This window comes from Gymnoscopelus microlampas (genome assembly GCF_963454915.1).
Source record: "Gymnoscopelus microlampas genome assembly, chromosome: 17".
Lineage (NCBI taxonomy): Eukaryota > Metazoa > Chordata > Actinopteri > Myctophiformes > Myctophidae > Gymnoscopelus > Gymnoscopelus microlampas.
Genome location: NC_139954.1, coordinates 6,314,160 through 6,338,266, shown reverse-complemented (window position 1 = coordinate 6,338,266; position 24,107 = coordinate 6,314,160). Strand labels below are relative to the sequence as shown.

The 24,107-nt window shown below is 44.8% G+C and overlaps 2 protein-coding genes across 2 annotated transcripts in view; one reads left to right on the top strand and one right to left on the bottom strand.

The window, feature by feature from the left end:
• LOC311064133 (ephrin type-A receptor 6-like) overlaps positions 1–24,107 on the bottom strand; it is a gene marked incomplete at both ends in the record, with an annotated part of 409,840 nt that overhangs the window by 208,651 nt on the left and 177,082 nt on the right. The gene's annotated exons all lie outside the window — the stretch shown is intronic.
• LOC311065127 (CCR4-NOT transcription complex subunit 2-like) lies at positions 3,796–5,565 on the top strand (the record flags this gene model as incomplete). The annotated part of the gene is made up of 2 exons (XM_084085344.1): positions 3,796–4,331; positions 4,905–5,565. 2 exons carry the CDS (start codon positions 3,796–3,798, stop codon positions 5,563–5,565), a joined length of 1,197 nt encoding a protein of 398 aa, XP_083941470.1.

Genomic DNA, 24,107 nt, shown 5'->3' with positions numbered 1-24,107 from the left:
CCTAATTTATTTAACATAAATAACATTCTCTCTTCTGGGGTCCTTGGCAATAAACCTTTTTCAGATGGGAGTCCGCGGCCAAATACAATTCCCTGACAGGAAAAAGTTTGAGAACCCAGGTCTCTATACCATTCAGCTATGGCCGCCAAACGTACTTGGCTATACTGTCCACCGATACAACAGAAAGTGTATAGAAAGACAAAAGAGAGGTAGAGAGAGAAAGAGAGACAGAGAGAGAGAGAGAGAGGGTAAAAGGAGATAACAGACAGTTATATCCAGTGTTTGACAGAACCACCCCGGCATCTATAGATAACCCCCCATTCAGCAGTAAGCATCACTTATATGTCAGTGACATTATCGGAGCCAAGGATCTGACAAGCGGAGGGAGCTTTTTATGGACTCCTCAGCGCTCTTCCCTTTAGAGAGCGTGTTTATGGCGGCTACAGAAACAAGTCTTTGGCCAAATGAACTAACAGAGCAGTAAACCTTTCAGCAGACATCGGTTACAACACCGCCGTGGAAGAGAGCCGTTGGAGAGAGAGAGAGAGGAGAGAGAGAGAGGGGGGAGCACAGAGAGAGAGAGAGAGAGAGAGAGGGAGAGAGAGACAGAGAGAGAGAGAGAGAGAGGGACGAGGGGGGAGGCAGGGGGCACAGTTCCCCACTAAATCTTCCGGGGCCAGACAAAGCGGTGCCCGGCACTGGGCGGGGATGGATGGTAAAACAGACACTTTTATTGGCAGTGGTTGGTAGAAGTACTCTGTTTTTTTTTGTACTTGTTCAACTCAAGTAAAAGTATCATAAGAGCAATATAAAAATGCTCCTTTACAAGTAAAAGGTCAAAATTGTACTCGAGTGAAAGCACTGGCTTCAAAGTATTCTTACAGAACCAACGTAAAAGCACTAAAAAATCATCAATTCTTGAATTGCCAAATGTAAAATAGGGCTTGAGTGGTTACTGTGAGTTTTGTAATAATAATGTAAAATCTACAAAGTAACTAGTAGCTAAAGGTGTCAAATAATTGTACTGGAGAAAAAATAAAAGAAATTGACGCTGCGATGCGTCGGAGTAGAAGTACTGTACTTGTATCACAAAATGTAAATACTCAAGTTAAGTAAATGTGCCTCAAAAAAACTAAGTACGGTAGGCTACTTGAGTAAACGTGCTAAGTTACTCTTCCGCCAGTGTTTATTGGCACCATGAAGCTCAGACAATGGCCCCGTCCTGTTGGCAGTCAGCTGTCCGTTGGCCCTGGATCAGGATATCTAACGCACTCTGGCAGACGTGCCGTAAATCTATGCTGGTGCTTATCGCCGGCGGACCGCTCGCACCGCCCCCCCAAACACGGTACAAGGCTCTGTCTAGCGTTGCCAAACCGTCCCTTGAAATAAAGGAGCCGTCCCTTATTTGGAAACTAAAAAGACGTGTCCCTTATTGAACTGATAAGGGACACACTTTGGTCCTTATTTTGGGGGATCAATCAATGACACACATTTTACAATCTCATATAAAAATATAATACCGAGGAGGACTCAGAGAACAGAAGCAGATGGAAACAGAGGATCCGCTTTGGCAACCCCTGATGGGATTTAACCAAAAGAAGAACAGGAGTTTAGTGGGATTTTTGTTATTAGATTTATCAAAATGTTTGTGTTTAGAGATATGTTAACCCATTGAGACCTGAAGCCGATTCTACATGTCTCCTAAATCTCAACAGTATTCTGAAAAACGTATGTTTCTATATCAGTGGTGCTCAATCTTTTTCATGTCAAGGGCCCCCAAAATGATATGTATTTGGCCGCCGACCCTCATCAAAATATGTTGTTCCAGGGACCCCCAGAAGCAAAGATTTGAGTTAAAAATTTTCGCTTTAGAAATATATATATATTCAAAGATTTGCACACATTTTCACGATTTTTCTAAAATAGCAGATCTGCTATTTTTGAATAGCCCAAAGTGTAAAATAATGCTTTTGAGCTCACATCTAAAAATGACACAGTTCCAGGTCTTAATTGGTTAAGATATATTAGTGTTAACACTGTAGATATTTGCAGTGAATACAAGGCCTCCATGGGACGCGTTGTGAGCTTTTAGATCGGCTCTTTTATAGGGCTTAAGCGGTCCAAACTCAAGCCATTAAGCTTTGTCGAGCCCCAAGTCTTGTCCCCAGAAACACTGTTTTTTTCCCCATTTGTATTTCAGAGAAAGACAAAGTGAGAAAGGTATTACTGATTATTGATTTTCTAATTGCTGGATTAACTTAACTATGATGATGTGTAGTGATAGCGAACTCCAGCCATTGTCTTCCATTATAAAATGTAAGTTTAAAAAAAGTATGAAACAATGTGAAAGCGGTTCAGCGGTTTGCTAGAATAACTTCGGACACGCACGCACGCACACACACACACACACACACACACACACACACACACACACACACACACACACACACACACACACACACACACACACAACCCCTCTTACAGGCGGAGAGTCTCCTGCTGTGTCTGTTGTGCTGATATGAACTAATGAAATAAACAAGCCAGGTTGTGCTGAAAATGACTGTGACATCACCTCTAAAACACTGACTCCCTTGTCTGTGCGTGGCTCGGCTGTCACAGATAGTAGCCTAAAACGCAGCGTTAAATTGAGAGTCGATTGTGTTTATCGGAGGTCGCATTAGCCAGCTCTTGTGGAAAATAAACAACGCCGCCAACGTCCTCGTCGGAACACAACAAACAAGAGCGGGAGATAATGACACGGGCCAGATTCTCCTGAGCTAAATGCATCGACAACGACCCGAATGGAAGCGGAGCAAAATTAAAATCAATCTGTCCGTTTAAATGACCTTTTGTGATGCTATTTTTCCGTCTCCCTCTTTCCCCTTCATCGCCCCCCCTCTCTTTGTCACTCTCTCTCCCACTTTTCTGTCCACTTACCTACAACTCTTCTTTTTTCAAATGAGCTTACTGTTAACCTTGTGTGCATTGCTCACCCGTCCTTCAAAGACTAAAAAGGTTTTCCACTGATGGGCTCTATGCACAGCAGCCATATTATCACTTCCTTCCCAGGTGTTACCAATGATACTAATGAAGGCTCTGTTCCATTTAGTCTAGCACAGTGGTTTCCACGACCCCCATAACTCTGAGAGTGTACAAATGGAACCCGTAAGGGTCCATTTGGAAGCCCATGAGGGTCCCTGGACCCCAACTGTAGACCCACTGGTGTAACAGAGTGTTTCAGTGAGCCAACATGCACAATATCAGCACCCTGACTCTGTTTGACCAGAATGGAACAGAGCCTTCATTAGTATCATTGGCAACACCTGTGAATGTCTTCACAATATGGCTGCTGTGCATAGAGCCTATTCCCATCAGGGGTCACCGTGGCGTTTACATCTGCTTCTGTTTTTTGCATCTTCCTCACTCACTCTGAACCGTTAAAGGTTGGTTTCTCAAACTTTTACATTTCAAACACCCCTACTTTTATATGCATTAGAACACAGACCCACACAACTCTGAGTGTACAAATGTGCACTCAAGAGTCACACACCTGTAAGGATCCATATGGTTCCTAACTATCAATAATTTACCTGGGAACCCCCTCAAGGACCCATGGGGGTCCCCAGACCCCACCCACCATTGGCCCACAATAGATATGTCCAAATATAGATATGGCTGTCTTAGTAGTGACATCACATATAAACTAACATCATAGACTTGCCTACAAGTTCTGTGGATAATCCTTCATTACATTAGACACAAAGCAACCCAGTACAAAGTTTATTCACTCCCACAATGGATCGGCCCACCACGTCCCTACCCCACCCGCCTTCACCCAGCAGGGGGTCGTTGCCCATGAACACCAGGAACATGCTAAACCAGGAACAGGTTGGTCCAGACATTGGAACTGCTGGCAGAAGCAGCAGCATGTGGAGTTCTAGACTAGGAAGTCCCAACCACAGCTCACCCAGCATCATCTGTATGCCCAAGCAACAGCCAGCATGCCAGCCCTTCTCCACAAACAGCATGTCAGGGTTTGTAATGAGCCACAGTCAGGCTTTTGGGACGAACAACTCTGTATCGAGCAGCATCTTCAATGGCAGAGGTCTAAGGGACAATGTAACAGGACTGGATTTGTCAGAATTCCCCTTATTAGTGGACAGGAGTCGGAGGGAAGAAGGGAGTGGAAACCCAACATCATACCTTGGTACGCTGACAAGACCTTCAAATGAATGGACACAGGATTTTCCCATCCACAACGAGGACTTTCATGCACTGCCTGGCCACAACTACAAACGACCTACGTTGAGCAACGATGACAGTAAATGCAACTTAAACTCTACTCCTGGCCACAACTTAAACTCTACTCCTGGCCACAACTTAAACTCTGCTCCTGGCCACAACTTAAACTCTACTCCTGGCCACAACTTAAACTCTACTCCTGGCCACAACTTAAACTCTACTCCTGGCCACAACTTAAACTCTATTCCTGGCCACAACTTAAACTCTACTCCTGGCCACAACTTAAACTCTGCTCCTGGCCACAACTTAAACTCTGCTCCTGGCCACAACTTAAACTCTACTCCTGGCCACAACTTAAACTCTACTCCTGGCCACAACTTCAACTCCACTCCTGGCTGTAACTACAACAGTAACACCAAATTAAGTTCTACTCCTGGCTGCAACTACACCAATACAAACAACTTGAACTGCACTCCTGGTCACAAGTTAAACCCCACACCTAGCCACCACAGCTACAACAGTAAAACCAACTTAAACCCCACTACTGGCAGCAACTACAGCAGCACAACCAACGTAAACTCCACTACTGGCCACAACTACAAGGACCCTACGTTGAGCAACAATGACAGTAAAACCAACTTAAAGTCCACTCCTGGCCACAGCTTAAACTCCACTGGCAAGAGCACACCCAATGCAGAGGGACTGAAGTCCCCCAGAGACAAGACGGCTTCACCACAGAACCGCCAGAAGAAAGGGATCCAGGTGTCGCCTGATGGTCGGGTGACAAACATTCCTTCGGGAATGGTGACGGACCAATTCGGGATGATTGGACTGCTGACATTCCTTCGGGCAGCAGAGACGGATCCCGGAATGGTCCATTTGGCACTGGGAAGTGACCTCACAACACTGGGGCTCGACCTCAACTCACCCACAAATTTGTACCCTAAGTTTGTTTCCCCTTGGGCGTCAGCACCTTCTCAATCTCAGGATATTGACTTCCACGTTCACATAAGGGATAAGTTGCCTGCGATCAACGTGGCTCGATATGGTGAAGACCTGCTGTTCTACCTGTACTACATGCAGGGTGGAGACCTGCAGCTTCAGGCAGTGGCAGAGCTGTTTAACCGCGGGTGGAGGTTCCACAAGGAGGAGCAGGCTTGGATCACCAGGATACCCGGCATGGAGCCTACGATAATGGCCAACACCTGTGAAAGGGGAACGTACTACTTCTTTGATTGTCTTAACTGGAAGAAGAGGGCATCCAAGGAATTCCACCTGGAATATGACAAGCTGGAAAAGAGGCCTCACGTGCCAACAAAATAACACCATAGGACACAAGAGGACATAGTCCTCGCCACCAGGGGCAGTAAACTACAGCTGTTCCGAGACATAGCCCTAGCCACAAGGGGCAGTAAACTACAGCTGTTCCGAGACATAGCCCTAGCCACAAGGGGCAGTAAACTACAGCTGTTCCAAGACCACCAGGGGTCCCAACCTTTTCTGAATCAGGGCCCACTTGAAAATCTTCCCATCTGACCACTTAGCTGAATGTCTGCCGTCTCTGGAGCCTGCTGAGGGAGTGTGTTGTTTGACTATCTGGGACAAGCTGGTTCGGGACAGTGTTGCCAGATTCTGTGAGAGAAACAAGCAACCAGGTCTAGGAAAACCAGCCCAAAAGAAGCGACTATGGGCCACATGTGCACTTTAACATGTACATCAGCTATTTGAAAATAGCAGATCTACAAGCTCACAACGCGTCGCGATGCGACGCGTTGTGAGCTTGTAGATCGGCTATTTTCCAATAGAATCTTGTGGGGAAATTATAATAAGCAGATCTGGCAACCCTGGTTGGGGATAGAATTCTAAATCTTTTTTGGGTCAGTTTTAAGTGTGGATAGGGAAGCGAGACCTTTAAATGGTTGGTCATTCCACATTTTGGTGGCAGAATAGTAATAATTCTCTCTTATCTTGCTGTGTCCCTTTCCAACACCGAACCTGCCCAGTGCTTTTTTATTTCCACTATGTATTTCAATATTTACATTGGTGATAAAAAAAACATATATATATTTTTAAATGATAACAGGTTTTTTTATTTGAATTTTATTATAACAGGTTATTTTATTTTATTTGTACGCATCATTCTACTTTCTCTCTAAGTGTTTGTCTATGCGCTGTCAACCAGTGGCTGAGTGTTGTGGCGAGAGACCTTGGCAGCCAGGGAGAGAGAGACATGTTTTATAACATACCATTATATCAAACAATAATACATAATCTCTGTTTATGTGTTAATATAGAATCACAATGAGTTTAACCCTATTTTATACTTTGGCTATTTCAAACAATTGATTGGGGGAAGTCCAGTGGTGGAAAAAGTACTCAAATGTTTTACTTAAGTAAAAGTATCAATACTGCAATATAGAAATATTCTGTTACAAGTAAAAGTCCGGAATTCAAAATGTATTTGAGTAAAAGTACAAAAGTATTGGCATCAAAATGTACTTAAGGTACCAAAAGCAAAAGTACTCATTAGGCAGAATGTCCAAAGTTTTCAAATGTATACAAATCTTTTGAAAATAGCAGATCTACAAGCTCACAATGCGTCGCATTGCGACGCATTGTGAGCTTGTAGATTGGCTATTTTCAAATGGTTGAAATGTATATAGGGCTGAAGTGGTTAGTGTGTTTTGTAATAATAATCAAAATCTACAAAGTAACTAGTAACTACAATTTTCAAATAAATGTAGTGGGGTAAAAGTACAATATTTGGATCCGAGATGTAGTGGAGTAGAAGTAAAAGTATTGGAAATTGGTCACATGGCTCTGCAAGGCTTACTACTTACTTACTATTTACATTTTTTAGTTTTTATAAATATGAAGAAATGTGAAAAATAAATACATTCTAAAACATTATCTTTTCTGGGGCTCCCTATTCATTTGGTCCTTGACATGTAAAAGTTTGAGAACCAGTGTCATATAGGTGACACAGGCTGGCCACGTGAACGCATAGATATCCACACCTTTACCATGTGGATCCTGTGAACCCACACGATTGGATGTTTTGGACCCATTCAGTAAGAAGTGAGACATTCTTGCTGTCACACGGTGTGTAAGTGCATGTGTGTATCTGTGATAGTGTGGTGTTGTTGTTAACAACTTCATAAAGTGTGATAAAAAGCGAGCAGAAGCGGGAGGCCTTGGACGGCCAATAGAAAGAGACGGTGAGACCACATCACGCCGCACTGCCTGATTAACTCAACTAATCTGCTGCAGAAATGTGTGCTTCTTTCTGCCAGTCACTGCTGGGAGGAAAGTGGCTTAGAGGGATATTTCACTTTCAAAAAAAATGTTGGGTCATTTTCTCGTCTACTCAGGCTTTTGTGAGCCCCCCAGACAGTTTTTAAGTTGCTTGATTCAGTATTTAGACATTTGATCTTCATTTTATCAGACACGCCCCCTTCCTATACAAACCCATTATAACTCCAAACTCCATTTTAACCATGATGGATTCATCAAAAACACCCGTCCTTGGTTCTGGTGACTCATCCTGCCCTCCTAATACGTGAGGGGACGTGTTTTTTCGATTACTTTTTCCATTTATTTTATTGAACTTTTTTGATGTATTTAATTTGTTTTCATTTTCCCCCCAAAAATACAAAAAATAAATGAATATTATATAAATATTTTCAGATGGGGTTCATAGACACATACATTATTAATGGGGGGGGGGGCATGACATCAATTTCAATAGCATTAGGAAGGAAGTCCAAATGCCACAACACTTTAGAAACAAGCCCGAAAAACTGCAACCCGCAACTACCAATATTTACTTTACAGAATAACAAGCCCAAAGACGCTTATAATAAGCGACCATTTAATCTTCTCAAAGTCTCATGAACCCACCCATCCTAAATGAGAGATGGACGACTTCACACATTTTCAGCCCATCTTCATATAGGCTCTATGCACAGCAGCCATTTTGGAGAAAAAATTGGGCCTCTTCCTTCACAGGTGTTACCAATCTTGCACCTATAATTGACGGCCAAACTCATGGGGCTACACATGTGTGTGTGCGCGGTCTCCACGCACACACATGGCCCAACTAACTCCACATTTTACCCCAAAATTCCTCAATATTCTGCCTCTGAACCGGCTGCTTCCCATACCGTTACTCTACTTCCATGATGTACAATAAATATGAAACGCATTATGCCCCAATACTATGCAAATCTCTTCCCCAGCGCGAAATTCACTTCCGGGTGCTTATTTTGGTCTGACATCAGAGAACCCACATATTTGGGCATAACTGATATAGGCAGCTCCATATATGGAGATGTCTGACACTATCTGACATCACCATAATGACAGGGGCACAGCCATCACGGTCCCATATTTGGGCATAACTGATATAGGCAGCTCCATATATGGAGATGTCTGACACTATCTGACATCACCATAATGACAGGGGCACAGCCATCACTATAAAGGACCTGGATGCCCTGGCCAATGCCAGTGTCCTCAGCGACGCTACCAATGCCACACACGTCCACGTGTTGTTGCCTTGCAACTCTACTGCACGTAGCCCCTACCCCCTCTACTGCACGTAGCCCCTACCCCCGCAGAGCACACAGAACGACACAGAGACAACAGGAAACTTTACTACGCAGTACACAGAACGACACAGAGACAACAGGAAACTTTACTACACAGTACCCACAACTTCGCACGCAGCCATGGGACCACGCAAAAAAGCTATGCTGGGCAAACGCACACGCAATGCCACTCGCCAGCGTGTGGCTCGCGCAAATGCAGCCGCAAACGCTCTTCAATGTCACAAATACTCTCAACCACAAACTGCATACCACAACATCCCGGCTAATTCCTTTTTGCCCACACACAACTGTCTCCACTTCTCAGCTAACCGCAGTGACAGCAACCGCGCCAGCAGAAGGACAACTCGCTCCTTACAGACGCCCCCCGCCAAAAGTAAGTGCTTTGATTTACCCCATAATCCCTCCAATGCATTCTATCACCCAATCTCTCACATTCCTTTTCCTTACATCTACACAGAATATTACAATTACTATGTTACGCACACATTTCACAACTGCCTAATCATGCATGCTGTCCATCTCTCTCTTCGCAGAACGCCGCTATGAGGACCATCAATACACAACACACTCTCATCCATCACAAAGGACAAAACCAAAGGATAAACACTTCAGAAGAGCGTGGACACAGCCACAACAACTCACAGAAATAGTTGCCTTTCCCACACCTGCAATGGATTGTATCTGCACTTCATGCAAGGCCGTCATGTTCCCCTGGGAAACATCAAAACTTTCAAAAGATCCTGTCCCACTCAAAACCTTCAGTGCCTGTTGCCATTACGGAACAATCCAACTACAGCCATTCAAGGACCCCCCTCCTGCACTTCAAGCTCTGTTTGACAGGACCTCTCCAGAATCCCAACAATTCATGGCCAACATCCGACAGTACAATGGCTTAGTGTCTATGGCTTCTAAGAATGTCACCGGTAAAATCATTGCATTCAAAGGACTAGGGCCACGACCGTTCAAGATGAGTGGCCAAATGTACCACCTCACTCCCTCTGCATTCTTTCCTGACACCAATAACCGACCCAAATTCTCACAAATCTTTGTATTTGATCAGGACAATGAAATTAAGAACCGCCTTCATCAGGCTAAGGGAGAGGACCTTATTAAGGAGCCCACTTTAACCCTCATTCAAAATGAGTTAAAGACAGTTAACCCTTTAGTAAAAATCTTTAAAACCGGCGCAGAATTACTCAATGCCAACCCAACTCAGGCACTGAAAATGGTGTTCAAGTCAAAAAGCTCACAGGGGGCAAACAAAAGTCACCTCAACCCTGCTGTCCCTGACGTTGTTGTTTTTGCACCAGGATGCCAGACAGAGCCCAGAGACATTGTTCTGTACAGAACTCCAGTTGATGTACCTAATCACAGCCAGACTACACACATCAATTCACTACACCCTATGTATGACCCAGCCGCTTATCCCTTGATCTTGCCACATGGGGATGCTGGCTTCAGCATCGACAACCCCATCACAAAGGTTCATGCACAGTCACCCACAGCCAAAGTCACTCTTCAGGAGTTCTTCAGATTCCATCTACAACAGAGAACCCACTCCTTCAACACCCTTCTGAAGTCGGCCCGACTTGCTCAAGAATACTTCTGTGATCAATACTCCAAAATAGAAAATTGCCGGATGAACTACTACAGGAGTAGGGAACTACAGGACAAGTACAGGGCCCACCAGTATTCTGGTCTGATTGATTCCCTGGCTACTCAGCAAACACAGCCAGGACAGACTGAGGCCACCAACATTGGTCAACAGATAATTCTTCCAGGCTCACACACTGGTAGCCCCAGATACCTCTACAAGCACTATCTAGATGCCCTTGCCATAGCAGCCAGATACAAAAAGTTTGACCTCTTCATTACCATTACGGCAAACTCACGGAGTGAAGGTGTCCTCAATAACATTTTTGAACACCAGCAGCCCACTGACAGACCAGACATTGTCAATAAAGTCTTCAAACGGAGTCTGGATGAGCTCCTCCGCGACATGAAGCTGGGAGTTTTTGGCAAAATGAAGGCTAGAATACACACTGTTGAGGGACAGATGAGAGGACTGAAACATGCCCACATACTGCTACTCCTACACGAGATTTTGACTGTAGATGACATTGATCACATCATTAGAGCAGACATACCTGACCTGGACAAGGAGCCAGAGTTGCATCAGCTGGTGTGTCAATCCATGCTCCATGGACCCTGTGGTCCAGGCTACCCCAACAGCCCCTGCATGGTCAATGGCCTCTGTTCTAAGAAATTCCCCAAAAACTTCTGTGCCACCACTCGACTGCCTCATCATGGTCATGGCTACCCGGAGTACAGGCGGCCCATTGACGGCCACACCTTCAACAAGAAAGGCTTTCTGTTTGACAGCAGGTGGGTCGTTCCTTACAACCCCTGGGTCCTTCTCAAATACAAATGCCACATCAACGTTGAATTTGTAGGCTCCTTCCAGACCATCAAGTACCTGTACAAATACGTACATAAGGGAGCTGATGTTGGCACCCTCGACATTGAAGACAGGGATGAGATCTCCAAATTCATCAATGCCAGAACCATTGATGCTCATGATGCACACTGGAGGACTATGGAGTACAAGATCCAGGACAGACTCCCTGCTGTCACCAATCTCGCCATCCACACAGACGGCCAGCAGAGCATAGTCTTCAGAGAAGGCCATGCACAGGAGGCCATAGCAGCAGCCAAACCCACTACATTGCTTGCCTTCTTCGAACTAAACAGCCAGGACCCTGAAGCAAGGCAATATCTATACATGCAGATTCCCGAACACTACACATGGAAGGCCCACATGTGGAATAAAAGAGTCCACGCACCCAAGGACAGGGAAATTCCACGTACAATAGGAAGAATGTCCAATGTATCCGTGCTCCAAGGAGAAAGATTCTACTTGAAACTGCTCCTAGCACATATCAGAGGACCACAGACCTATGAGGACCTTAAGGTACATGATGGCAACCACTATGACACTTTCAAAGACACAGCTCTAGCCATGGGCTTGCTTCAGGACGATCTAGAATGGATTACCGCCATGCATGAGGTGTCACGCTACGCATCTCCAAGGAAAGTCCGCGAAACCTTTGCCATCATCCTCCACTACTGTCACCCATCAGAGCCCAAACATCTGTATGACAGATTCTTTGCAGAGCTCAGTGAAGACTTTCTCCATGCGGAGGCCACTGCACAAAGGTGCCCCACAGACGCAGTAGACACAACATTCATACAAAATCAGCTACTGCTTGCAATTGATGATGAACTCTCACAAATGGGCAGCGGTCTATCCAACTACAATGACATGCCACAGCCAAGACCACTAACTGCGCAGGAAAGGCTGACACAAATCTTCAGATCTGAAAAATTCAACATAACACAGCAACAACAAATTGTACAGTCGCTTGCTCCTAAGCTCACTGCGGAACAAATGGCACTCTGCGAATCCGTCTATCAGGCAGTGCATGCCCCACAAGAAGAAACCATCACACGCCAGTTCATTCTCAACTCCCCTGCAGGATATGGCAAAACCTTTACCTTTAAGGTCATTGCTGCTACGATACGCGCAGAGCATGGCATTGTGCTGTGTGTGGGCAGCACAGGCTTGGCAGCACAGAACCTGGAGGGTGGTAGGACCGCTCATTCACGATTTAAGATCCCAATCCCCATTTTCCAAGACTCTGTCTGTGCCATCAACGCAGAGTCCAATCTGGCCAAGCTCATTAAAGACAGCAACTTAATCATCTGGGACGAGATTTTCAGTGTTGACCGCTTTAACGTCGAGTGTGTGGAAAGAACACTGAGGGATCTCATGCACTCACAGCAGCCTTGGGGTGGCAAAACTGTCCTCCTGGGTGGAGACCCAAGGCAAACCCTCCCCGTTATCAAAAGAGCAGGCAGGCCCCAGATAGTTTCAGCATGCATCCAGATGTCAACACTCTATCCTCACATGAAACACCACAAGCTAAACCTCAACATGAGAACACACGCAGCAGAGAAGGACTTCTCCCACTATCTCCTTGCATTAGGGGAAGGAACACTCCCACACGAGGAGGACACAGAATGGCAGGTCCGCATTCAACCCCACCACTTGGTTCACGATCTCCAAACTCTCATTTCATTCACCTTTCCTGACTTGCAAACTGGATGTGTCAACAAAGACAACCTTCTCAATGGCACTGTATACACTCCTCTGAATAATGACATTAGAGAAATCAACAACATATGCCTGGCAGACTTCCCTACAGAACAGAGAGTCTACTTTTCAGCCGACACAATTCTGGAGGACGACCACAAGGACTCCATGCCTGTGGAATTCCTCAATTCACTGACACCCTCTGGAATGCCTGATCATAACCTCAAGTTGAAAGTAGGAGCCCCAGTCATGCTGCTGAGAAACCTGCAAGCAGGTCCCGACCGCACTCTCAAGAATGGCACCAGAATGGTGGTACTGCAGATGATGGACAAAATCATTGAGTGTGAGATTGCAGCTGGCACAAACAGGGGTGAAAAAATCTTCCTCCCAAGGATACCTCACTATGACAGAGATGAGGAGCTTCCCTTCACCTTCATCAGACGACAGTTCCCTATCCGCTTAGCTTTCTCTGTTACCATCAATAAGGGGCAGGGGCAAGAGAACGAACGAGTTGGCATCTACTTGCCTCAACCTGTGTTCGCTCATGGCCAACTCTACACAGCCTTCTCCAGGGGAAAGAGAGCCAGCGCCGTCAAAGTTTTCATTGTGAACAATGATGAGGGAATTACTGACAACGTTGTTTATCCCGAACTCTTTTATTAATCCAAACATGCTCATTCAAACACTTTGCATGTGCTGCTACTCCCTGATTGCATAGTGACAAATGACCTTCATTCTTCAACATAATTGCCATTGCCTTTGTTTGTATTCTCCCCCCAATGCAACATACTGTACACCTGCTCCTGATTAATGCTTCACTGTTAATGTTATTCTGGATGTCATTTCATTTCACTGCTATTTTGCCTTTCTCACATTTACATGTTGCCACCAACACTGTCCGACATCACACCATGCCAATAAACCATGCTATCTAACAAACAATAAAATCTCATTTCAATCAACAACAACCCGCCTACATTCATACCCAATACTTCTCTTGCCTCAATCACATTACTCAACACTACTACTTCCTTGCACACTACATGTACACACCTACACAGTGCGACGTCGCGCGGACGCTAGATGTGAGGGCCGCGCAGCGGCCCGAACTTCTAGTGATACTAATGAAGGCTCTGTTCTGGTCACTAGAAACACTCCATTTTGTTTCCCAAATGGCCCCTTATGGTGGGTGTGTAACTCTGAGAGTGTACAAATGGAACCAAATGGACCCTTACGGGTCCATTTGGTTCCATTTGTACACTCTCAGAGTTATGGGGGTCCTTGCAAATAAGACAACCACTGTGCCACACTAAATGGAACAGAGCCTTCATTAGTGTCATTGGTAACACAGGTGTGAAGGAAGCAAGGAAGGGGCCCAATTTCTGTCCAATATGGCTGCTGTGCATAGAGCCTATTGGTCCTCACTAATACTCATTATAATATGGTACCATTTTTGGTCAACAAAAAAATCCTGCCTAACGATGATGTGAGCCCTCCTATGAGACACAGAATACAATTGTACCATTTTATCATGAGCATTAGTGAGGACCAATTATAACGAAGATATACTGACAATTTGTAGAAGTCGTCCTTTAACCGTGAACTTTATGTTGACCCTGACCTTTGTCCAGACCCAGCGTCTGGGGGGGGGGGGGGAGAGGCGGGGGGCAAAGGGTACAAATGCAGACCACCCCTGCCCCCCTCCCCCCAGGCTCATTTGGAAGATGTTTTCCTCTGTCAGCCCGTGCTTGCCTGCTTCTGCCCTTTTCAACCAAATGCAATGGTCCCTTCAGGGCAAGTCTGTTGACCGTTCCTCCAAGTTTCATGAAAATCTTGGCACTGATGGGATACTAGTCATTAGTGGCTGTGTTGAACCCAGACAAAACACTGCACTGGGTACGCTACAAAGAATATTATCTTTCTGTGTCCATGCTGGTTACTTAGAATATTATTTACGGTATAAAGCATGTTGTGTAGACCATCGGTTCTCAAAGTGGGGTCCGGGGACCCCCAGGGGTCCTTGGGGGGTTCCAGGGGTGTTAATGTGTTAATATAGCATCAGACTAAGTTTAACCACTTTAACCTTTTATACTTTGGCTATTCAGATATACAAGCTCATAGCACGGCAAAGAGTGCCACGCTATGAGCTTGTAGATATGCCATTTTTGAAGTCTTTGAATGTACTATTTTTTAAAGCAAACATTTGTAACTCAAAACTTTGCTTCTGGGGGGTCCCTGGAAAACAAATATTTGAGATGGGGGTCCGCGGCCAAATACATATCATTTTGGGGGTCCTTGACATGAAAAAGTTGAGAACCACTGTAGACATATTATGCTACGTTTGATGTTTCTATCCTATAGTTTCTTTGAGGTACTATACTGTTTCTCTCTGCACTCTAATTATTTGTTGACAATGGGTTCATGCTTATTCTGCTTACTCAGATTTTGCAGTTGTAAGTCGCTCTGCCTAAGAGCGTCTGCTATATAGGCCTGATTTGTAATTGATTGTAATGCAGTCGTAATCACCAGTTTACGGCCTGAGATTATAATAACGGTGTGGCATCCCTGTCTAATCTTTAGCCGGTGACAGTCACTTACTATGTGTGCAGTTTGTGAACTAAGCCGCTCAAATCACAATACAATGGCAAAGCCACACTAGAAGGAAATGCCGTCATCCCCAAATAGGCTCTATTCACAGCAGCCATATTATGAAGACATTCACAGGTGTTACCAATGATACTAATGAAGGCTCTGTTCCATTCTGGTCAAACATAGTCAGGGTGCTGATATTGTTCATGTTGGCTCACTGGAAACACTCTGTTACACCAGTGGGTCTACAGTTGGGGTCCAGGGACCCTCATGGGCTTCCAAATGGCCCCTTACAGGTGTGTAACTCTGAGAGTGTACAAATGGAACCAAATGGACCCGTCCATTTGGTTGCATTTGTACACTCTCAGAGTTATGGGGGTCGTGGAAACCACTGTACTACACTAAATGGAACAGAGCCTTCATTAGTATCATTGGTAACACCTGTGAAGGAAGTGATAATATGGCTGCTGCTTAGAGCCTATTGATAAACTGGCTCCTGGGCTTGGTGTCTCCTGCAGGTGAACCAAATGGAAATGGTGACTTTTAACCCATTAAAACCGAGAAAGCATCCATGTCGTTTTAGATTTTTGCGTTGGCTATTCAAAAATAGCAGATATACAAGCTCACAGCGAGCTTGTATGTCTGCTATTTTGAAGATTTTTTGAAAAACATCGGAAGTGTGAGAACTACTGATTTAGAAGGCATTTGTAGAATTGGCCACATGTCTTAATGGGTTAAATATGCCCCCCCAGGGGTCTGAACTTGGTCCCCTCCTTTCCCCCCCCTCTAACCAAATATCTACGTTCAAAATAGCCGATCTACAAGCTTGGTTGTTATTAAACCCAGAGTGTGCTCTAAAACGGCCATGCCATAAAAATTAAAACACCCATTTATAAAAGTGGAATTTGAACCCCAGTTGGTATCGACTAAGTGAACACAGACTGTGAGGGTGCAAGCTGCCTACCTTTCCGGGCTCGAATGCTACAGCTTGTGACTTGAGGGAATAGTTTGTTACTTGATAGAAGGGTTTCTGACTCAAGAAAGTGACTTGTGCAAAGGTGTGTGACTTGAGGGAAGCGTTGTGACTTGATAAAAAGGGTCGTGACTCGTGACAAAGGTTGTGACTTGAGAGAAGGGTGGTGGCTTGATAAGAGGGTTGTGGCCTGTGACATAGGTCGTGACTTGAGAGAGAAGGGTTGCGACTTGGGAGAAAAAGTGCTTAGCAAAGAAACGGTGCGCAGTCGGCGTGGAATGATGAAGCACTGCTTCATGGCACTAGCAGGAGGCAGTTCGCAGTAATTAGAGGAGAAATTGTACGCCACTGGAGCGCAGGCCCTTAATGATCTTAACCCTTTAAGACCTGAAGCCGATTCTACATGTCTCCTAATCCCAACGGTATTCTGAAAAACGTATATTTCTATATCAGTGGTGCTCAATCTTTTTCATGTCAAGGACCCCCAAAATTAAATGTATTTGGCCGCGGACCCCCATCAAAATATTTTGTTCCAGGGACCCCCAGAAACACACATTTTCACGATTTTTCAAAAATAGCAGATCTACAAGCTCATAGCGCGGCACTCGGTGCCGCGCTGTGAGCTTGTATATCTGCTATTTTTGAATAGCCCAATAGCCCAAAAATAATGCTTTTTAGCTCAAATCTAAAAATGACACAGTTCCAGGTATTAATGGGTTAAGACAAACACACACACACACACACACATGCTGAGTCAAAGCATGAACAATGCACACGCACACACACACGCGCGCGCGCGCACACTCTTTCAACTATCTTTCCATATTGATGCGGAACTTCTTTTCACTTCATCCTCATTCAGTCAATTTGCATCAAAACGCAATTTCAATGAACGCGTGTGTGTGTGAACGCAACAATACTAAACGAGCGCGCACTAACATCAAACACACTCCGGCGGAGGAGGGGTTTGGGGGGGGGGGGGGGGGGGGGGCGGGGGGGGGGGGGTGCGGTGGTGGAGGAGGTGATTGTTGTCTGCGATTTTGCCAATATCCATCAGGGACTTCCCGTTTCCCATCAACCCCTCTGTCCCTGCATCGGCGCACAGGGGGGAAATAAAGCATAAGGCTGGATTCCAATTTCTATCAGCGCTTTCCCTCACAGTAGGAGAGAAGGGCTGAGCGGTTCAGGTAAAGTACAGGCCTATCGTCCTGCCAATTCAAACCATGCTGGAGCAATTACATACAGGAGGACTTGGCTCCGTCAGTCGCCACACACACGCGCGCACACACACACACACACACACACACACAGCCTGCCAAAGTCATCTCCATTTTCCTACGAGGGCCTAATTAGCTAGTAGCGGAAGGAACAGCCTCCCACCATTCAGATGGTTTTTAATTGCGTATTTATCCTGAATGCAGGGGAATGAGCGTTGGGCTGAGGTGTTGTTTCTCTGCTGAGTTGCTGCTGATGGTGATGGAGAAAGAAAGAGCAGAGCTGGTCTATTAAAAAAAAAATGGCTAGAGGAGCGGAGCTCAAACCTCTGCACTGTCGCAGGGAAAAGATTAACCGAGATGCTCCATTTACAGCCAGCCCACTGTGGACCTAAACCCTGTTGTTATCTGTGTGTGTGCTTGAGAGAGAGAGAGAGAGAGAGAGAGAGAGCGAGAGAGAGACAGACAGAGATAGAGAGAGACAGACAGACAGACAGACAGACAGACAGACAGACAGACAGACAGACAGACAGAGACACACAGACAGACAGACAGACAGACAGACAGAGAGACAGACAGACAGACAGAGAGAGTAATACAAAAGCGGGCGAGGGAATACGGAGAGGAAATGCGTGCAGGGGGTAGGTGAGAGGGTGTGTGACGTGTGGATTGCGTCATTGTGCGTGGTTGCAAGTGCATAGATCGGGTCTTCACTCGGCAGAACCAGTAGAATCCCTAGAAACATATCCTACTTTATCATCATTTCAAAATGGTTGAAATCATCATAATTCTCAGAACATGACAGCGAGAGCTTTCAGAATGTCATGCATTTATCTCCAATAAATACAATAATATAAAACAAAAACATTGACCGAACATTACAATGACCTAATAGGCTCTATGCAGAGCAGCCATATTGGAAAGAAATTGGGCCTCTTTCACAGGGCTTACCAATAACACTAATTAAGGCTCTGTTCCATTTAGTGTAGCACAGTGGTTCTCAAACTCTTTCATTTCAAGGACCCCCAAACCTCTGAGAGTGTACAAATGGAACCAAATGGACCCATAAGGGTCCATTTGGCACCCTGACTCTGTTTGACCAGAATTGAACAGAGCCTTCATTAGGAAGTAAGGAAGATGCCCAATTTCTTTCCAATATGGCTGTTGTGCATAGAGCCTATTCAAAAAACAAAGACGAAACAACGTTGACCAAAGCAACAGCACTGCAGTGGGACTTGCACAGCTCATAGAAGTATGTTTTTTCCCCTGTTAATTAGAAGTCTGCAAAAAGTGTCTTAAAAGTTTTGACAAGGACTTTCACACTTTCAGACGCATAGCGGTGGAGTATTTTGTCAGGACTTCAGCCTGCAGCGCTTCATATTTCATGTGTTTTGGTTCACTGTCTGTCAAGGAGTTTGTGTTTGTGTGAGTGTTTGTGTGTGTGTGTGTGTGTGTGTGTGTGTGTGTGTGTGTGTGCGTGCGTGCGTGCGTGCGTGCGTGCGTGCGTGCGTGTGTGTGTGTTGCGTGAGCGAGTCAGTTTGAGTTGGCCCCGCCCCCACACACCTGGCACCTCTCTTCATTCGCTCGACCTGTCGGATAAGGCCCATCACACCTGCGTCTCATTGGCTAATTAGTATCGCTGCTATTTCGTTGCAGAAACCTTGTATTTCCATATTTCAACTTCTTCTGTTTTCCCTCCGTAAATGAATGCCCTACTTCGTACAGTGTCACAATAAGTGAAAGTTCAAATAACAGTTTTGGACATACGAGATTTCCACCCGACAGACAATTCATAGCCTGCCTTAACGTGCGTTTTCTGCCTGATCGTACTAGTGCTAGATTGTGTTTTATTCCGACCTGTTTTGACTAGGGATTTAAACGTGTGAATTTACACATTTTCTTTGGCGTAATGCAATGCAACAATATCCCTGGGCACACACAGGCGGACATCATCTTGTTTGTTTGATACCATGTTAACCATAACCACTTGAACCTATATACTTAATTGATTTTCTATTGTTTTCTTGGGCAACGCGACGCGTTGTGAGCTTGTAGATCGGATATGTTCGCTGCATGTTCGCCTACCTACGATGACAGAATAGGGACACTATAGTGTTGAAGTTGTGAAATCTACACATCCCTATTCCTGACCCTGCCTGATAAGCTGAACTTCAACGTTGTGCTTGTTGTGTCCAGTGTGCCTTCACAAACTTCTTTTCACTCATGTTTTTGCCTGCTGTCTCGGATTTAAGTTTTTTGGTTTTGGACTCCGCCTGTTATCCTCCTGACCTGTGTTTTTGCCAACCGTCTAAGACTCTCTTGAGTTACCGCTTGCATTTGAACACCGCCCGTCCTTCGACTTTGCCTTTGCTTATCGTTTTTTTTTATCAAGACCGTGAACTATTTTTCTGTTCAATAAAATCCACTGGAGCTGTTTATCTGTGTCTGGGTCCGCTATTGAGTCTTATTCTGTATGCAGACATCCAGTATTTGGCAGATTCTGAAGCTGTGTTTAACCACCTAAACCCCATATGGTTGCACATTGCTTATTGAGCAAAATAAACAACCCGCAAGTTGGGCGTTGTGTTTTTATTTAGAGTAGCCAATTCTTTTTGCCCCATTTTCGTCTCCCCTATTTAGTCGTCGTGCCATGAAACCATTTATTACGGGAGATGCATGTGGCGTTGTATTTGGAGGTGTGACTCACGTGGCGCTCTAAAACAACCTGCGCAAACACGATACAGACTTTGAGTTCACCCCTGCCCCCCCCTCCCCCCCTCCCCCTCCCCCAAAGGAGAAATTAACCCATTAAGCCCTGGAACGCATCTGTGACACTTTTTCATTTGAGCTAAAAAGCATTATTTTACACTTTGGCTATTCAAAAATAGCAGATATACAAGCTCGTAGCGCGGCACCGAGTGCCGCGCTACGAGCTTGTAGATCTGCTATTTTTGAAAAATCGTGAAAATGTGTGCAAATCTTTGAATATATATATATATTTTAAAAACATTTGTAACTCAAATCTTTGCCTCTTGGGGTCCCTGGAACACAATATTTTGAAATGGGGGTCCGTGCCCAAATACATATACCTTTCGGGGTCCTTGACATGAACATGTTTGAGAACCACCGATATAGTAATATACGTTTTGTTTGTCCAAAAAACTGAATTTAGAAGACATTTTGTAGAAGAGGCCTCAGGTCTTAAAGGGTTAAAAATACACTGTTGTTTCTTTTCCTCCACAATTTAGTCGTTATGCCAATTAATTCCTCCCACCGCTTGCCACTGTTGCAGCCAACTGGCTCACCTCTAAGCAAAGCTCCCACGTTCAAACCCCCCCCCCTGCTGTCAGGTGCCGCCCCCCCAGCCTGTTAGTACGTAGCAGCGGCTTTGATTGAGTGATTGAATATGTTATTAGACAGAAATGTAAAAACAGCACGAGCACAGTCAATCACTTGGTCTAAAAGGATAACACCAACAAAAAGTCTGCGCGGTCTCGTTTCCATTGGGGGTCCTATAGGTATTCAATTCATCAACATATGAAATAGCACCAAACATTCAATTCAATATCATCACCAATATAAAACACTATGTGTACAGAGTAAGGGGGGGGGTAAAGAAAAAGGGGGGGGGGGGTCGCCTGTCTAAGGGAGAAGTGATAACTATGTACCTCTCTGAATTTTCAGGGCTGTTTTAAAGGAAGCCGGTGAATATACATTTTTTTATGGGATGGGGTCAGAGCATTCCACACCTGGGTGGCAGTGCTGTAGAAGGAGAATTTACCCATGTTTGTTTTATGTGTGGGTGATACAAGATCATTGTTGACGCTCCCTCTAGTAGTGTGGCTGTGGGTGTCGCTAACTTTTTGGAGGTATTTTGTCAGATATGTGGGCATTGAGGGCAAAGTCGCATAGACTATTTTGAAAACCAATCCCATTTTTTTGTTGTTTAACCCTGTCTTTTACCAGAAGACATTGTATCTGGCAAGGATCAATCGCGTTTATAGACACTAAGCCAAAGCGGATGCACCGTGATGGATTCGAACCCCTAGAATCCGCAGTGGTGGACGGGTACGGTACATTACCCCTGCTGCCACCTGAGAAGCAATTAGCTGGGCTTCAAGGCAACTCATCTTCCTCCACTGAAGATGTTCAGAATGCACTCCAGGATGTTTCTGCAACTTCTACAGAGTCTCCTCCCTGACTGGCTGCATCACTGCCTGCCTGTCAACCAATTGATTTCAACATACTGTTGGTCTATAAAGCTTTGAATGGTTTTAGGGCCAAAATATGTCCCTAAAACCAAAAATAAACGTGGGGGTCTTTATGCATCACATATCTGGAACAAACTCCCAGAAAACTGCAGGTTCTGTCGCCACTCTTATTTCTTTTAAAACACAACTAAAGACCTTTCTGTTTGCTCCTGCCTTTCATTGAGTTACTTCTCTTTTTTTATTTTTCTTTCTCTTCTGCACTATAATGGTATCTGTTATTTTTTGACTCCTTGCGTTTTATGCATTTTTATTTCATTCAATTGTCTTGTTGTTGAAATGTGATATACAAATAAAATGGCCTTGCCTGTACGGTACCAGTGGTGGAAAATAGTACTCAAACGTTTTACTTATTAAAAGTATCAATACTGCAATGTAGACGTACTCTGTTACAAGTGAAAGTCCGGAATTCAAAATTGACTTGAGTAAAAGTACAAAAGTATCGATATCAAAACGTACTTAAAGCACCAAAAGTAAAAGTACTCATTGAGCAGAACATTTGCACAACATGTATAATTGTTTTTGTTGAAAATAGCCGATCTACAAGCTCACAATGCGTCGCATCGCGACGCATTGTGAGCATGTAGATCTGCTATTTTCAAATGGCTACAAAGTAACTAGTTCATATAGCTGTAGTGAGTTAAAAGTACAATATTTTCCTCTGAGATGTAGAGGAGTAGAAGTAAAAGTATTGCAAATTGTAAATACTGAAGAAATTACAAAAAAATATCTCAAAACTGTACCTAAGAACAGTACTTGAGTACTTAGTTACTTTACAACACTGCCTGGTACCAGAGGACGCTCGGAACACGACAGCAAGGCTCTGCGGAGGCAGGTTTAAAACGACACACCACAGAACACCTCCAAGAGCGACGCTGGCAGCCCTGCAGCCACCTCCACACCCAGAGGAGAACCACGGAGGATCCTAATCAGTCCGACAATAATCTGTTCTTTCAGCCTGCCTGCAACCATCTGGAACCCCACGGTACCAGAGCATCGGGTCTTAATCCAGCAGGCTCAGAGAGACTTCCTCTCCTCTCACACCGGATGAGACTCAACTCATCATTGTGGCTCTCACTCTTTGAGTACCAGGAGAATTGCTCTCACAATGTCTATTTCTCAAATGCTACTATACTAGTGTTGTAGGTGTTTTGGAGCAGTGTAGCCACTCCTATAAGTGGGGTTGGGACACCTCATTAGTACACCCTTCGCTGTATTGGCTCATAATAGCACACCCCTCTACATTAGTACACCCCTAGCTGTACTGTGATTGGCTGACTCTATTAGCTGACTCTATTCAGCACTGTGATTGGCTAGTGAGACACATGATGAAATTAATAACCTACTAGACCATACCCGGTTGGCGCAGCGCATCCGTGGGGGGATATGCGCACATGATCTGGCAACCCGGGAGGCAGTTCGTCCCATAGCTGGGCAGCCCCGTAACCATGGCGACAGTGTTTGACACAAAAACGCTAATAAGAAGCTGAGATTTGATGAAATCGAAAAACGGGCTTCACAGTTAAGTTCAGATGGTAATGGTCAATGGCTGTGTGCAAAATCAGAGCAATTGGTCCAGCCAGTGAGGAGAACCGGGTAGCTTCACCTACCACTACAGAGAGACAAACAGACAGAGGTTACTAGAATTATAGTAGGATAAATAGTACTATGCACTGAAAAAAACCTCTTTTTTTGAAAGTGAGCTTCCATCACTGTGATGACCACTGTGATGACCACACCGCTCACTTCACACTGGGTGTGATTTTTTTAAATGTTTTAACTGGTGGGATGCTATTTTAACGACGCCACACACACATCGCACACAAGCATTTTACTTTAACCCATTAAGACCTGCGGCCAATTCTACAAAAGGCCTTCTAAATGAGTAGTTCTCACACTTTGAAGATTTTTCAAAAATAGCATGTGTCCAAGCTCGCAGTGCGGCACAAAGTGACACGGTGTGAGCTTGTATATCGCAAAAAATGACACGGACGCTTTCCCACTGTTATACAAACGTTCTCCATAGACTGCTTCAGAACATCTGACAGTAGGCTATGC